The 17,646-nt window shown below is 35.8% G+C and overlaps 1 protein-coding gene across 4 annotated transcripts in view; it reads right to left on the bottom strand.

Moving 5' to 3' along the window:
- Window positions 1-2,814: 2,814 nt before the first annotated feature.
- DCLK1 (doublecortin like kinase 1) overlaps window positions 2,815-17,646 on the bottom strand; it is a 245,024-nt gene continuing 230,192 nt past the window's right edge. For 3 of the 4 annotated variants that reach the window (XM_027713475.2, XM_027713474.2, XM_027713478.2), the window contains one exon: window positions 2,815-11,671. In XM_027713475.2, coding sequence (XP_027569276.1) covers window positions 11,614-11,671 — 58 coding nt within the window. In that variant the 3' untranslated portion in view covers window positions 2,815-11,613. Of the gene's footprint in view, window positions 11,683-17,646 lie in introns of all 4 variants that reach the window. The other variant, XM_027713477.2, reaches the window with a different exon arrangement.

Here is a 17,646-nt window from a genome sequence, read left to right as displayed (position 1 = left end):
AATTAAGTGTGTATTAAGAAAATAGTTTGAACAAATTTGTAACAAAAGGAATCTAGGCCAAAATGCCTTCCTCAGTTGCAGTTTAATTTAGCATTGCCTGGTCAAAAATGAGATATTTCATATTCTTAAGGAAAAACTGAAACTGACAAATTCATTACTTGATCAGGCTAATCTAGGAAATTAAGAGGTAATTCTGAAGAAATAATGAAAATTCTCTAGTGGCATATTAATTATGATTTTCTTTTCAGCTATTAAGAAAGAAGGATTATGGATGTGGCCAAGAATAAAAAGATATATTTTCAGGGTCAGTGAATTTGTCTTTTCAGGCGTGTAACAGAAAAGAATAAACCGATTTCCCTCAATGCAGGCAATTTGAGAAACCTTGGACCAGATATGTCCTTTTTTCACTATATTGCATAATTAAACTTGCTATACTTCAGTATCTGCTCAAATACACGCATATGCATGTTTTTTATCAAAAATCCAGCAAACTCTCATAACAGACAACTGTCTCAGTACTAGAAGTTTAACTTTCTAGTCGTGATGTCATTTACTAAATTTGTTACCTGTGTATTTTGTTTCTCCTATCTAGAGCTTGTATAAAAGGATAACGATCTGGGAAGTATCCTGAAGCATTATGGTATGTTTACATGGCAGTGGCCCTTAAATAACAGTACCAAATTCTATGTTACATAAAGGGAAACAAACAGTGAATTACCAAGATTTCTGTTCAAGTGATTTCTCTGCCTGGAGTACAGTCTGTCTGCAGTTCAGAATGAGCATCTGGACATAATCTAGATCCTATCTTCCTTATCAGTCTGTTGCCCAAACAGAAGAATCATGATAAGACTTGGATAGTTCTTTGATGTACTGCTACTAATCTTTTCTTTTTTTTTTTTTTTTTCACATTTCCAAAGTCCCATTTCCCTGAACATAACTGAAACAAGTAACAGAGGGCAAGTTGGAGATTTGAACATGTTTCCTGTTTAGAAAAATGAAAGCAAAACCCCAACTCAACTGCTTTCCAGGGAAGACTTGGTTATGACTATGTACTACTGATTTGCAAGCTGCCCACAGGGTTTCCGTTTGCTGCCTGATGTCTGCTGCCCCATTTACTGTCTGGCATATGCTCACAGCCAGTGCAGAGGCAACAAACCAGCTACATTCTTTAGCCCCTTTGCAGAAGCATGTCTTTTAATATTATCATGGATTCAAGTATCATTCAAAAAGAGGACTTCACTGGCTTTCATTTATCCAGACTAAATGGTATTTCAGGTATCAGCAGAAGCTTTTGCTGACTGTACAGTGCAGAGAAGCCCCATGGCTGTTGGCGTTTTCTGGCATAGACCAGCAGTGCAAATGCTGGCACACAATAAGCCAGGGTTTAGCTTTCTACCTTCACCATGACAGGTGGAAAACATGGCCCAGGCAGCGCAGCTCTGGGGCACAGCAAGAACCTACAACCAGGGCAGCATCTAGGCTTAAGGTTTTCAGAAACTGCCTTTTCCCATATTGAAGGTTAAGTGGCAACAAATAATAAAACTCTATGTCGTCTATCATCCAGGAGCAAGTGACTGCAAGATAAGCCTCTGCATGTCTTCCATCATCGTCCTTTAGAAAGCATTGGAAAAACCTAAAGCATAGAGGTAATTTGGAGACAACACACGATGCCTCCTTTCCACATATTCCCAGTTTTACTGAGTGTATGCAATGTTTAAACATAAATTATTGTGCCCCAACTTCCTCCAAGTCTTTCTTCTTTTGTAACAACAATATTTCTTCACATCCTCCTACTCTTTCAGTTTATTCAAAATAAAAATTCTTTGAAAGATCCAGATATAAAGAACAACAGTGTAGAACTTGATCCTGACAAACACAACATACACTTTTGAGGCCCTACCCCTTACTTTCATGAACAATTTAAGTAATTGCTTCTGTTGAAAGTAGTCCTGTTTTCCCACTGCAACAATCACTTTTTATATACCCTTTTTCTTTACATGCTGATGTATGGGAGCAATGAATAGAACCAGGTAATTAACGCAGGGTAAAGCTTTTTTATTTCCCTGGAGCAGTTTCTCTGCTCTGTTTTACACATGGACGTACAATATTTGCACCACACGAGAGAATTAGATTGAAGGAAGGAGAAAGAAACAAATGGCCTGGAGGGGATGTAGGTGTCTGGAAGAGAGCAGAGGAGAAAGGGGTTGACAGTGAAGGTTCATGAAGGATCACGGTGTTCGCAAATCACTAGCCTTCATTTCAGCATGCCAAAAACTTGTGCTGCCAATAATTTGGAAGACAAACTTTTCAGGAAGACTAAGTTCAAGAGGGAGAGTACATGCCTGCAACCTTGTTGTCAGTTTATAATCCCTGTGGGGAAAAAAAAATATTCTAGACAGACATCTTCTGACAGACTCTTTAGTTCTGCAGCTATCTCCTGCATCAAGAAGCATTCCATGAATCAGTAGTTAAATAGAAACTATTAACTTGTAAATGAGAGTAGGATAAAATACGTACTTTTATCAACATGGACCATTCACTTAAGAGTTGGACTCGATGATCCTTGTGGGTCCCTTTTAACTCAGAATATTCTTTGATTCTGTGATTTCTCTGGGAACATTCGTCTTGTGTCACAAATAAATAAAATGGCATTTTCCTGCCTTTCAGCAAAAATAATCACAGAGCCCCGGTGGGATCTCATATTACTTGGACTCCTTACTTGTAGCTTTTATACTCCAGCACACTTGCTGATAATGTATGAAGTACAAAATTAAAACTAAATTGTCAGAATAAATGAAAACGTACACTATGCAATGTATTATCCTCTGGCCCTTTATTGTATTTCTCCATTCATCTGCTAATTCCCAAAATCCAGCCATTTACAATGAAACTTCCAGTCATTAGTGGGATTTAGCAGGCTTGCACTTTAAAATAGTATTCACATTTCTCATGAGAATTCATACATATAATGTTGCAGGGCACTAGATACAAAGCCTCTCAGTCCACAACTATATTTTATTTCCATACACCTATCCAAATCCACCTCCTGTGCTGGAAAATTAACACATGAAGTGAGAATTTTCTGAATAGTGACTTCCTTTTTTTATAACCATGCTCACTGAGACTCACTTTGGTACAGAGGCTTATGTGGGAAAGCTACGATGTGGCTGCATGACTAATTTTTCAAGCCTGTGCACAGCTTCTCAGGAATGCAGTTGGATCTAATTCCTTGGTGGCTTGCTTGTGATGACTGAATTGAAATATATTGTAATGATTCTCTCTTCAAGAATCATGAAGTTATTAGAAGTTGAGACTAGAGCTGAAGTATTAAGTGATTTTTCCTTTTCTACTCTTCTATTACCTACTTAGAGCAAATATTTTACATAAAAGTAAGCAGTAACTTAAAAACTTAGCTCAAAAATTAAGATGATAATATCAGATCTCATTTCTGTTCCTTTGCATTTTGAAAAATCCCATTTGGCTTCCCTCCTTATTTTTGCATGACTATGTACCATATAGAAATAATTTAATTAATACCTTGAAAATTAGAGATTCATCTATGCCATTCAAACCACATAGCAGTTCCTAAGTTTCTTACTTTTCAAATGAAATGAAACTTTTCTAAATTGAAATAATTTAGAAATTTGTTGAAAGGCCACTACTTCTTTAGATGGTTTTTTAGAATGCATGAGAAAAGTGCTATTTAATTTCACACTGAAGTAATCCTTCAACAATTTCCTTTCAGGTAGAATATAAATACTTATTACTAATTCCTTAATAAAATTAATAATAAGTTAACCTTGGACCAGTTATTTTTTTCCCCCTCAGGTAAGACACCAAAGATCAGCACAAATGGCAAGTGATAAACTGGCCTTTTAGCATTACTCCACAATCATCCTCCTCCCTTCTTTTTCACATCAACTCTCTCTGGAAATGCCTCTCCTGAAGTGCTTCTTGTTTTAGTATCAGTCAGTCAATTTGATTCCTCCCTCCCCTTAACTATCAACGGCAAAAGTTGTCGAGATCTGATGTTACCTACCTTAAATTCTAACTCTACAGTGAAGCAATTTCACAAAGACTACACCTAGTTAAGATTAACAATAAACACCAAATTGCCAGAAGTTCATCTTTTAAAGGTTTATTTGCCTTTTCCTACATGCCTGGATTTTCAGAAGAGAAAAAAGTGTATCACTCTCCTTTGCAAGATACAGCACCAGGAATTCCCTTGGACATTGTATTTATACCTTACAAATAATCCTCTCTTTTAATTTACCAATATCTTTCTTTCCAATTCTCAAACTCTCACAATATGATGGGCCCCAGATTCAATAGTTGTGGGCATTCTGTTTGAAAAGAAAATAAATTTATAGGTGCTTTTATTTATATCAGACCCTTCTGGTCTTATTAGCAAGTTTGAAGCTTTCCAGGCACCTAATGGAGAAGTGCAGGTCAAAAAAATAATTGCTTCTGAACAGCAATGGTGGTAGTGGTAATAGAAATAGCAGTAATAGCAGCAGCAGTAATAGTCATAGTAGTAATGTCAGCTCTTCCTGAGAGTAACTCTAGACAAGTAAGCTAAGCTTCTTTTTCATCACTGTGGGTTTTTTCTCCAGACACCTAAAATTAGATGTGTTTGAATAACTTATCACTAACTTTAAAATCTGTTAGACACATAGAAATAAAGGTATCTTTTGGCTTTCTGAGTCCAGAATCTTCCTACAAAAGGACACGCATATGAGGATGTATCAGAAACACCTCAAGAGGAAAGTTTCTCGTTAACAGATCAAGTTGCACCTAAAAATCAATTGGAGTTTCTTGGTTCCAATGGTTCTATTGGAAAAACTCTCAAAAATCTGTCTGACAGTTGGTCAGAAACCATCTTCCAAAGGTCAGTCTACATTTGTCATGGCTAATCACCCTAATCACTTCCTATATGTTTTTTCTAGCTCTATCATTTGGTGTAAACAGTTATTTTCCCCATCTGATATTTACACATGGCTTGACAAAATGTGCAGCACTGTAAGTGGGTGCCTAGAAAATGGCACAACTCTATCTGGTGCCCCCCTCCCCCCACTTAGGTACAGAGAATACTTGTGGACATGACTGAGTGCTGTGGTTTATCACTCAAGTCAATCACTAAAAAGGATTAGGAAGACATCTCCATTACAGGTGGGTCAATCCACAAATTCTTTATTTCATGGATACTTTGTCCCTTCCTCTGCCCTCTGCTACAAAAAAACTGCAGACAACATGAAGCCTCAATATAGCAACTCAATTCTTACTGAAGCCATTTGGCATGGGCTTTCCAAGTATATATGCAGACAAGTATAAAATGCATAGACATCACTTTTTGAAAGCTGTCATTTCCCAAAGGACCCACTGAGGTAGAAGCATGCTGCAGAATTGCTACTAAAAACAATTAATTTGCAGCCATTTTTTAAACACCTAATTTCCCCACTAGCCTGTATGCAACACTACTTCAAATAGCTACACACGGTCTCATTTAGTGAATATATGAGGAAGAGGTCTGCATTATGTTTGCTAAAAGAAATAGGATTTCAATTCCATCTGCCTCTGTGTGTGTTTGATTTGTGTATTAATTATGCCTGTTTGTAGCTGTAAATTTGCTCCAGCCTAGTATGTGATTAGCTCCGTGCATGAATTCACTACACTGTGTGGCTCCCTTGCACTTTTATAGTTTTCAAATGATTCCATACTTATGCTTTTTAAATTGCTTTTAAAACCCCTCTTGTTCAGTGTGAGCTTTCAACTCTGTCTTGTTCAGACAATTTTTTTCCCTTAAGAGAAAACATGTTCCTTTGATTCGTCTCTTTGTGGACCCTTTTCACTGGTGTCTTGTCAGTTTTGTCTATGGTGTTACTATAAAACACAGAACAAAACTGCTTCTTTACTCAAGTCTTATAGGGAAATTCAGCATATTCACATTTAGAATTTTCTACGTGGAATGAGTTAAACTAATGGGTTTAGGAATTACATAAGCACTCAGTAGGGTGTATACATACCCATTACTGTGCAAACTTAAAATGCTTGTCACGTCAAAATAAAACTCTCCCACATGTGGAACATTTTTGCTCTTGATCACTGAGTTTTCTCCCTCGTTTTCAAAATGCCCAAAAGTTCTGAGCTGTCACCTTTGTAGTTAAAACCTGCAAGATATGCTTGAAAATGTAACTCATCTGAAATGAGCTGCACAAAAACCACCTTTGTGTCTGTGAATGTTTGTGTACAATCAGAAAATAAATGTTGAAGCGGTCAAGTTGATTTCTCTCATATTTTAGGAAAAGAATCACTCTGAGCTGAAAAATTGTATGCCAAGTTTCTGCCTGAAGCAAATTTTTACAATCAAATTAAAAACCTTTGAGACTAAGAGTTTATAATGGAAATACTAACACAGCCTTAACCATGGCAGCACTAGCAAGCACTGCAATAATATTAGGAAAGCTCTTCCTGCCCACAATCTAAACTAAATAAAAAAGATGCCATTTTCTAACACATACCCCAGGCTAGTAAATAACAATGATTTAATGTACTTGCCCTGTGGTAATATAGTAGCACTGCAAACCTCAGAGCCAATTTTTCTCTTCTTTTCTTTATTTTTTTTCTTTTCAAGCATATATGCCCCATAGGGAAAGGATTGCAATTTAGCTCTTATTTGTGGATATATCGCTTTCATTTCAACAATTCTTGAAAGCCTTCCTTCTGTCATATGCTACTGTATGCGAGCACCCAACTGAATAAAGACCCATCAGGCTTTTTCAGGAGTTTATTCACAGGTTTGGCTTTCCTTATTGTAGTATGCACCACATTTAAATTAGATGAGGGCTACTGTAACGCAGTAACATTGTCAATGACTGGAATCTCACTTTCCCCTCTAACAGTCTGAAGCAAATTAATGTATTGGTTGTTCTTAAACAAGTAAACAGTTTCTGCTACAATGTCAAGGAAAAAGAATGTGTTCATTAATATGAACAATCTTCATCTACAAAGATGATTTACACAATGCATGTAATGAGATAGCTTTCCCCTAACTAGTACACTACCTAACTGAAAAGCTGATTCTTAGGACTTTCTTGAAATTACAATATTGTTTGTTTACCAATAAGAAAGACAGTCTCAGTCACCTATGCCACCATTGTAAGCTCTATAGTAAGTACTTAAAAAAAGAGAGATTTCTGGAATCACTTGTGGAATTAATAAAATTGATAACTACAGACTTACACTGCATCAATGATACATATTATTCCTGTGATAAGTTGAGCTAAAAATAAGATTAATTTGGTTATAGAAATTCCTTAAACAACAACACTTAAATAATTTCAAACTTGAAATTTTTCAAGAATTTTCTGAAAAAATCAGCAAACACTGGCTAAAAAAGCAAAGCAGTTTGGATACACCAATGTAATCAGCATGCCTAGTGCTTTTCTGTTAACCCTCTGAGTAGAACCATAATATTCTGGATTTTTTGTATAATAATGCTATGAAAATTGTAACTTACAGAAATACTAATTTATATGTCATGGCTTAATAAATCATGTTCTAAATACATTTAGGCTAGGCCCATCATCTCGTGAGTGATTAATCCATCCTAGAATTTTAATTATCCGTTATAGAAGCAGTCTCTAGCACCTATAAGGGAAATTTAGATTATTGCCCTAGATTAGATGCTAAACTCCTAGATGGATGAAATTAGATAAAACAACTCCCGGCTCACCATTATTCAACTAATCCTGTGCTATCAGTACTATATTTTCACATCAAAGTTTGCTTACTGCATGTAAACTCACTAGAATATTGCACTTAGGTTGGAGTCCATGTTATCCCTGCTTATATTTAATTGAGAGGAATTAAGCTGGAAGTGACCCTAGTCTACTTTCCTGTTAATACTAAGATCAAACTGTCAGGCATCTCCAGAGATGAAACATTAGATGACCTGAATCACCCTTTGGAAGTGTTCCTCTCCATCTCCTCGGTGATAGATGGCGCCTACCACAAGTGCCATCCGTCTCTGCTAACTACACAGGCTTAGTGGGAGGAAGTTGGCCTTGTATATATAATAAGCATTAAAAAAAGCAATTGTTGCTACATTTAGCAGCAATACAATGCTTAAAAATTCAAAAGGGAAATGAAGAAAGAAGTCAGAAGGACTGGTACATATTACAGTAAAATGACCACAGTGTGCTATGTGCTCTCCCAGATTATCACATTAGAAATAGCCTATTATGTTTGATTTCTTTTTTTCATTGGTGTTGCAAATATTTTTAGGGCCATATATTCTGTCTTCACTTACCCCCAGGAATTCAGAGGTTAGATTGAAAGAAAGGGCAGTCATTGCCAAACAAGCTTAAGCCATTATTACTTCCATGAAACCATACATACATATACATATATATGGTTATATTAAAAAAATATATATGGGTATATGGATATATTTAAACCTATCATTGAAAGTCTTTTAAAACAGTTCAAATATTCAGATACCTTTTCTTGAAGTCTAAAATAAGCTATCAATATTTTGAAACCCAGTCTCTCACAGACCTAAAAATAACTAAAAAATATTTTTATAGTTTTGTTCATAAAACATGAACGAAAGATCAGAAACATATAAGATGTTGGGTATTAGTCGGATTTTCAGGATCTAGGATTTTTTTTATATACATTTTAAGTAGTACAAGATGGTGTAACATGAAGGAACCAAACATTTTAATGATAATCCTGTATTCCAAAGCAAAGCAAAGGTGAAAGGAATATCCTAGATGGCCTTTTGAATAATATTTCTCATGCATAAAGTGAAGCATATTTTTATTTTTTTTTTTTCTCCTGACTTCCCTCTCTAATTAAGAAGAATGAACATCATCCTTTGCTTTAAGACTGCCAAATTTTTGCAATAGACAAGGAGCATGTGGTATTAATGGATGCTTTTTTATTACCACAGGTATGTCTTGCATTACATGGCTGAATTGTATCTCTTCTAAAGGGAAGGCTGTTATATAATGTGGGAAGGCCAGCACTGGAAAAATGTATGCCAGATCCTGACTTACTGTAAATTAGTGTAGGTAAGTGGCAAGGAAGGCTTTACCTTGGCTGAGGATTTGATCCTATGGAAAAATAATCCCTCTCCTATCCAAATGTTACCTAATTACAACCATTAACATTACAACGGCAGTGGTTGTGCCCCATCTACTCAGCATCTTATCTCTTCAATGCGACTAGAGTTGGATGGTCATAGTCAAGGATCTCAAAGGCACAGCCCTTTCCCAAAAACTAAAATCTTAGAGCATTTGTATGGCAGTTCCTTGGTCCCTTAACCTTCTGCCCCAGTGGAATTCTCCAACAAGATGCTTATTTGCTTCACTTGGGTTAAGATGCTGTTACTCAGGTTCCAGACAGAGTAATGAAGCCATGCACAGGCCTTCTGCCCATGGATATACATTCAGAGATCAGAGTTTCCTGATGACTTAGATGACTTGCCACTAAACTCATAACCTGAAATTTGGTGTCTGATGTAAGCTTCCACTAGCAGTTCCTTCTACAGTCAATGTAGTGAGACAAATCGGTTAATTAAAACATGAGTCCTGCCTAAAATTCATGCCCATGACAGGTGAAGTGAATCAAACCTGGAATGTTCATCTCTCTATATTGCCAAGGAAGCCTGGAGAACTAGTTTCAACTAAGCATCTCACTTTTAGATTTTTAATATTGGGTGAATTAAAAAAAATATATTAGCTACTTGTACCACTTGTGTGAAGGTTCACAAGACGAAATTCCTGTGTTTAAAATATTCCAAGTTTTTAATATACAAATTTTCATGTCTGAGGTAATGAAAGATGCACTTTGTAGGATGGAAAAACAGAATTCCAGTGTTTCTTGAAATACAGTTCAACTTCCAACTAGATAGTTCCAACTAGAAGTGCAAAAGAGCTTTACACTAGCTCCAACAACTTGCAGGTGCACATTTGCTGCCATATGGACAGTTTCATGAGCAAACACAACTCACAATGGGAACAATACTGTGGGCAACTAGCCTTGTTTCTGCAAAATTTATTTATGCTTCCCAGAAAGATCAGAAAAACTGCATATCATTTTAGGGAGCATATTGATACTTTGAGCTGTATGATACGAAAGGAAGAAAGAAAGAGAGAGAGGAAACCACATTTATGTGACTTTTAAAAAACACTGTGAGAAAACTTTAACTTTAGAGGAGAAAAATTCTATTTTATATGAGTAATAAGAGAAACTATAAATTTCACAATGCTATTTTTTATTTTAGAACATGATTTGGAAAGTTGCCTTTTTCATTCAAGTGAAATTCTGAGCCAGGTAATTTTTTTCTTCAAATTATCACATCTGAAGCAAAAGTCTACACAGTGTACTATTTTTATAGAAGCCACCTTTAGGATAATGGTCAAATAAAAAGCTATAATGCTGTGTTGAGGTTTTAACAAACTAGAAATATATATACACTTTGTGTAAATACCCATTTTATTAAATATTACAAATAGAACTGGTGAATCATTTTTAGTTTCTCCATCCTAACACAAAACTTCTGCTAATTCAGTTTAGGGTTTACACATATATTAAATTACTTGTCTTTTCCCTGATTTAGAAGTACTCTAGCTATTTTAAGGGTAGTTCTTCCATTCATCAATGTTAATCCTTTAAAATGACTGCTGGAATAACGAGGTTGTGCTGAGAGGATGCCTGTACATTTCTGAATGTGGCGCAAAGGAAACAGGAACTTCTCAACTAGATCATTACATACTATTACATGACAGAACGTGTCCTCAAGCCACTTTCCAAGACTCAACATTGTCATTAGGAGAAAACTATATGGAAGCAACCTTTTGTGGCCAGCATCATGTCATCTTCTGTAAACCATGAGGATGCCCTAAACTGAATTTCCCATTTAGCCTGCATAATGTCTTCCAATAACAGTCACTGTGGAAGTACAATGAGCTGCTGTAGAAGATACCATTTGTTTAATTTTATTTTCATTTTTAAGCCTATATCTGTAACTCCTAAGCAATAGTACATTTGATATATTTTTGGCCAGAAACAGGCAAGGAACTTCAGGATACTATAAAAGATATGTGCGTATAAAAGCAAAAAAGCCAGAATAAAACCCTAATGTGGGTTGTCAAGATTTAAGCTGATCGTTTACTCAGAGGGTTAACATGTGCTAAAATTACATACTGCAGTTCCTAGCTCCACTGATGAAAACATTCACTGCTTCTATCTTTAAATAAAAAAGCAAAATAGCCTTAACCCTTTGAGGATCATATTAGCAGCAAGTCGCAATCTAAACAGAGAACAAGTATTTCAATCAATTAGGAAATTATTCTTACAAAGATTCTGTGAGCACCCTTTTGCATTCCACCATCCCAGCATATACTGCTGGATAGATCAGTTGTAATCATTCCACACAGGTCTGAAGAAGTTTCAGGGTCTCAAAGGGTTAAAGCCAAGACTTTTGAGTAAAAGTGTTTTATTAAAAGGGTGAGTTAGGTGAGCGAACAGTCTCGGATGAACTTGGTGAATAATCTTCCGATTCGGAGTTGAGTTCAGGTGGAGCTTGTTGTGCCTTATAACGTCCCCTCACATCCTGGTTGCGTCTTCGTCGGAAAACCTGCCTCTCCTTATCAAGAGCGGTGGTCTGGCAGGGGCATAAAATAAGAATAAATGAAATTAGGCTGTGTGTGAAACGCAAAGGTAATGAAAACCATGAGGTTTTATGTGGCCTGCAAATACCAGGGATAATAAATGTTCAGACCAAATTAAACCTCTTCTGTCTCAGTCAGGTCTGAAAGGTTGAGCCCACAACACAACTAAATGCTTTAAAAAGTGCATTTCCTAAACCTTAAGAGGTAGTGTGACATCATCAAGCAGATACAGTGCCATATATATGAATGCCATATGTTCTACTTCTGGATGCTATTAATTTCATCCTTTAACAGATTCGAATTTCAAGCCAAATATCAACTGACCTTCCCCCACCCTTGTCAAAGTATAAATCTGTTTCTACAGGCAGGGCAGAGATGTACGTTTGTCTTTGATTTGACCTAATGAAGGCTGATACACACTCATCCGTGCTCAAGTCAGTGCAATCATCTAACAAAGATGGATTGTGATGAAGTTGTCAGACAAGAGAGAAAAACAAACACCAAAGGGAGCTAGCCCAGCTCCCTGACACATCATGCTGCTCAATGGATGTTCTTAGGGAGAACGCTGAAAAGCTGTGACGGAAAGACCCGTTTAGCCTGACCATGTTGTCTCTTCCTGTTAACCAAGGTCTACCGAATTAAATATTCTGCTAATTTTATCTATGTCTATATAAGGTATCTAGGAACAGGAAAAAAGAATGTTTACTTGATGGCTTTACTTTTTGATGATTCTGCCACTATTAAGAACCCAAGTCTTAATAAGATGGCTATAACTTCTAGCCACATTCTTTCTTCCGCTTTTCTGGCACAATTTACAAGGTGAATCTGCAACCCAAGTAAGGGCAGCCTTAGTCTAACTAACAATTTCAAGCATGGGACTGAGTTTTGCTGTTTTCTTGATTATGGGATATTAGACTGTAGTCCCTGAAATCACTGTAAAATTGTAAGTTCAACAGGATGGACTTGATTCAGCAAGAGCACTTTGACACACGGTTAGCTGCCTTCTGAAGCAGGGATACCTTCTTAAATCATGACCTGTGACTGTTTTGGAAAAAGCAAAATGGGAAAAGGCAGGTGTCTAGTAAGATGACATACAAAATGCAACCAAGTATCAAATCATGGCACTGGAGGCAAAGATAACTTTGAGAACTGAATAAGTTTCACTGATAAGGCTTGTAAAATTTGTCCCTATAATAAAAACCTATTTAAAAGATTGCAGTCAAAAGGTTATTCTACTTCAAAGGATTTATTGTGTTCTCTTGAGGTATGCATGATCGATTTCTCTAGAAAATTTACCAAGTTACAATGTGAGCCCCCTAGGAGAGCAGAGATGTATTTATAGCCAACATATTTTTGAGAATAAAATGAAAACTAAATCCATCACAATGGTGCAGAATAGCATTATAGCAATCCACACTTTCAAATAATGCAACCATCATTCCATAATGATGTAACAGAGACAGAAGGATGGGCAGGAGTACAGAACTACTATAGCAAATGGATTTAATTAGGTTAAATTGATGAACTACTATTTTTGTGTCTAGAACCTTTATAGCACTACTTTAAAACAGTAAAATAATAAACTTTGTTAAGTTCATCTCCATATTTTAAATAATAATTGCTACAAAATCCAACACTTTTCATCCGCCAAAAATTTCTTTGTTTACTGCTTATCTTTTAGGTAAGAGCTCTAATTAGTATTTTCAATGCCTTCTATATTTCTTAGCCTTGAACCAATTCAGCTTTTGATTATTTTTAATGTGAAACAGAAGAATACCTAGATCATTTACACACAGTGAATATACTGCATACAGTATGCAATTCTGTGTGAAAATTGAAAAGAACGGCATATATTACCACTCTATAAAATACAGATTTCCATTTAAAATATTTTTTTAATGCTTATAGGAAATAAGCACTTACTTAAAGTTTAAGCCACATCACATCACCCTGTGGTAATAGATACTCTCCCCTGAGAAATGTAAACATTTCTGGTTGAATAAATAAAAATACTTGTATTAAATTCCAATTTTATTTTTAAAATCTGCTATATGAAAATGGCAAACGTATATGTAAAATCTGAAGGTATTTAAAATTAGGTAAGTTACACAGAAGAAAATGTATAAGAAATTTTTTTTGAAATTTAGCCTAGGATATTGCTTTTTATAAAGGACAAAAATGACTAAACAACAGGACATCTTTTTAAAGATGTCTTTAAAAATAAACCCCAAGATATTAGCTTTCTACTATTGTTGGGAAAGCTTTAGAGACTTTGCTTTAAATCTATTCATTTAAATATACATAAAGGCACTCCCTTCCTTAATAATAAAAAATGTTAAGCAAAATAACCCTGATGGTCTCACCTAATCTACCACCTTATGCTGCTGTAGTTTGTAGGATCAAATATTTCTGGCTTCCTAACCCTTCAGAAACTTCCTGAGATATTTTTTGACTGTGTTTTTCTTTTCATTTTTATCTAAAGTTTTCCCTGGATTTGATCTAATTGGTCTTTGTAAAGACATGCTTGCAGACCCAGGGGCATTATTGTGGTTACTCTCCTGGGCTGAGAGACATGCAGAGCCTTTCTCACCCAAACAGCTTATCGAATAAAAATGTATGAAGTCACAGAGAGGCAAAGTCAGTATTTATCTAGTGAAAGCAAAACCACACAAGTCATACTCTAATGTTTAATGTTTAACATGTCAGAACTACCAAATGGGGCACTTCTGGCCACAGACAGAGTGCTTGGGCCCTAGAGAACTTGCAGGAACAGGCTTATTTTGCCCAATGTTAAAATGAAGTTTGACACTTCTCGTGTCTATAACACCACTGGATGGTATTGCCTCTCTGCATTCTGCACAAATGAAATTTTTCATTTAATGATGTTACGGTTATTTTTTACTTCCAAAGAATTGCAAAATACAATAGATCAAGCCTTTGGAATGCAGAGAAGATGGTAAGAGAGATAAATTTGAGTATTTCCCAGATTTCATAGATTTCACAGAATATTCTGAGTTGGAAGGGACTCACAAGTCCAACTCTCTTAAGTGAATGGCCCATACGGGAATCGACCTCAATGACTATAAGTGCTTTGTAAGTGCAATTTTCATCTACTGTACTCTCTTGTGCATATGGGCATATTCCAAAAATCAGCTTTTTCATTATCATTGATGTTTTTGTAACAAAGGCCTCTTATACACATTGCCTTGGTTTAACAGATGTATTCTTTCACCTCCTGTTCATCTGGTGGTTTGCTGGTGCATGAACCAGTCCACTATGGATTTCCAGGGCATTTCTACTTCAAGCTCTTTCAATAAATAATAAGAGGATCTGAAGTGCATTTATGCTTCACAGGTCTGCAAAACCCAGATTTTCATTGTCACATTTTGATGTTTTATTTTTCCTGGTTTGGGGTTACAGAGTGAGAACTTTGAGCACTGTATGATTGTAACGACAACTAAAATGTAAGGATAGCATTCTTATTCAAGATATGAAGCTGTTCTGCAATCCATATGAGGAAAGGTAGAGCTTCTTAGCAGCAGACAAGTGGATTGTCTCTAATAGTTTGGTGCTTCTGGGTCTGAAGTATTTCATCAAGCACTAATGTATTTTGCATCAACATTTAGTAATCCTGACACCCACTACCAAATGGTTAACAAGCCATTTTTGGAAATACATTTCATTTGAAGTAACAGAGAATGATTTTAAAATAGTTGTTTTTGTCACCTATATACTAAGGTGCAACTAGCATTTTTCCAGGATTTTTCTTTAAGGAGTGTCTTCATCCTGATTTCTATCACTCGATGTTACAGAAATCCTGATCCATGTAAATTAATTTTTTTATTTTGGAAAACACTGAACTGTGTGCTTATGAACAGATATTAAAAAACTACAGCTGCTTTGATATATGTGTTGGATTTGCAGCGGGAAGAGCCTTATTTCAGTTGTGGGCTGATATTTTCTGTCAGGTCAGTAATTACTGAATTAGAGTAACTGCATTTTTTGAAAGTGAGTAGTGACTGTTATTCTTTTCACTTGTCTTAATTTACTGCTGGCCACCAAATATAGATATATATTAGTTTCATTAATAAAAGAACATTATTGTGCATTTTGCCTCTTAGTCTATCCATTATTCATACCAGGCAGGAGACTAAACTGGGGATGCAGCTGTTCATGTATTAATCTAAGAAACCCTTCCCTTCACTTGCTTTTATTCTGCAGGAGCATATTTGCAATTTGTTAGCAATTTTCGTGATGCTTTGTTTAGTGCTAGAATTACATGAGCATATGTAAGGAAACACTAGTATTTTTCTTCCAGTACGTTCTTTTATATACATGTATGTGTATGCACAAATTTAAATGTTCACACCTAGATAAGTTTATCCTATTTCCTTAAGCTTCTGACTAGTGACCTCTATACACTGAGATATGTAATGTCAGGTTTCCTTGCTGTAAAAATGATCATTAAACATTGCTCATGGCACAAGCCAGGCAGCCCTTCAGTCTCATCTTTTTTTAATTTCTTTTCCATGGGTTTCTCAGGCTATATATATATATATAAATAATATATATATATATGTGTGTGTGATTGATTCATGAATCAAGACACTTTTTTGAGAGTACTTCAAACTTAGCAATGCACCTCAGTCCAGGAGTGAGACACTCATGTTATTTTTAGTCCCTCAGGCACAAGGTATAGCTAAGTCAAGTTACACGGTGATTTGGAGACGTGCAAATGACCACATCGAGGGGATAAATTAATCGAGTGGATTTGAACCTAGACCTCCAAATACAAAAGGCCAGTGCTTTAGCACACCATGTAACTTCTGACATGATATTTAGCTAAAATGAAAGTAAAAAAGAAAGAAAACCAAATCAATTTGATATATGATTAGTACTGTATTGGTGAGTGAACACAAAGACAAGTATTCTATGGACATAACTGCTGACTCCATATTGCTATATTTAAGTTTGTGTTTACTCTTTGACATCCCCCATTTTTAGAGACACAATTCCTCAGCTGGTTTCAATTACACGTGAAAGAGACTCAGTGCCAAGTTGTTTGCATGAGTGGATTTTGTTTATAGTTTGTAAATCAGTTGTGGTTTTTTTAGTCAAAGAGCAGGAGAAGAGATTTTAAATGATTTTAGATATTTGCTTGTATTTACCAATATTCAGTTTACAGAGGGTTTTATGGTACTAAAAATGGCACTTTACAGATAGCAAGCCTAATTCCCAACTTCCTTGTCCCATCACCGAGACATCTGGCTGTAACTTTTGACTTGAAAGTGTATTGTATCCACCTGGGACAGGTGTAAGTAACTCAACAGATGCAATGTAATGTGAATTAGGAACTAACGACAGAGGATGGAACTCTGGGTTTGAAAATGAGCTATTCAGATACATTTTTAACTGTGAAAGTGAGAACTGCATTTTAAAAATCCAGTATTTTATGAATTCAATATTGACCAGATTGATGATTTTGTTAAGCATCCAATGCAATTCATCTCCTTTCTATTATCACTACATAGATAGATCATTAATGACTTTCCCATACGTTTCCTGGGTTTTATTTTGCCCATTTAGCTTTTCTACAATGTCTGAGGATATATAGAAAATAACATACCCTAACATTTTATTCTGATCTTATATATAATGCTACATATACTAATGTTTTCTACTGATATTTTATGTTAGATACTATTATTCTGGTATTCCCTTGATATTCTGAATCAGCTCAAACTTCAGGGTTTTAACTGGGACCTCCAGGTCTTGTCCCCTACTGATGCTGCTTTGGCCTTTTCTGCACCTCTAATTGCAGGGCTGATGTCCCAACATCATTAGGTGGGTTGCTTTTAAAACGTGTATTACTCTGGAGTCCAAATGATTTTACTGGTTTATCTCCTGTATTTTTTCCTGATCCTCATATTCAAGGAACCATGTAAAATTTTCTGGGCACTATAGGTCA

This window comes from Pipra filicauda, unplaced genomic scaffold, assembly GCF_003945595.2.
Source record: "Pipra filicauda isolate LSUMZ 115617 unplaced genomic scaffold, ASM394559v2 scaffold443_size986076_pilon, whole genome shotgun sequence".
NCBI classification, from domain to species: Eukaryota; Metazoa; Chordata; class Aves; order Passeriformes; family Pipridae; genus Pipra; species Pipra filicauda.
The sequence above is the reverse complement of the archived record's forward strand: the minus strand, read 5'-3'. Positions and strand labels throughout refer to the sequence as shown.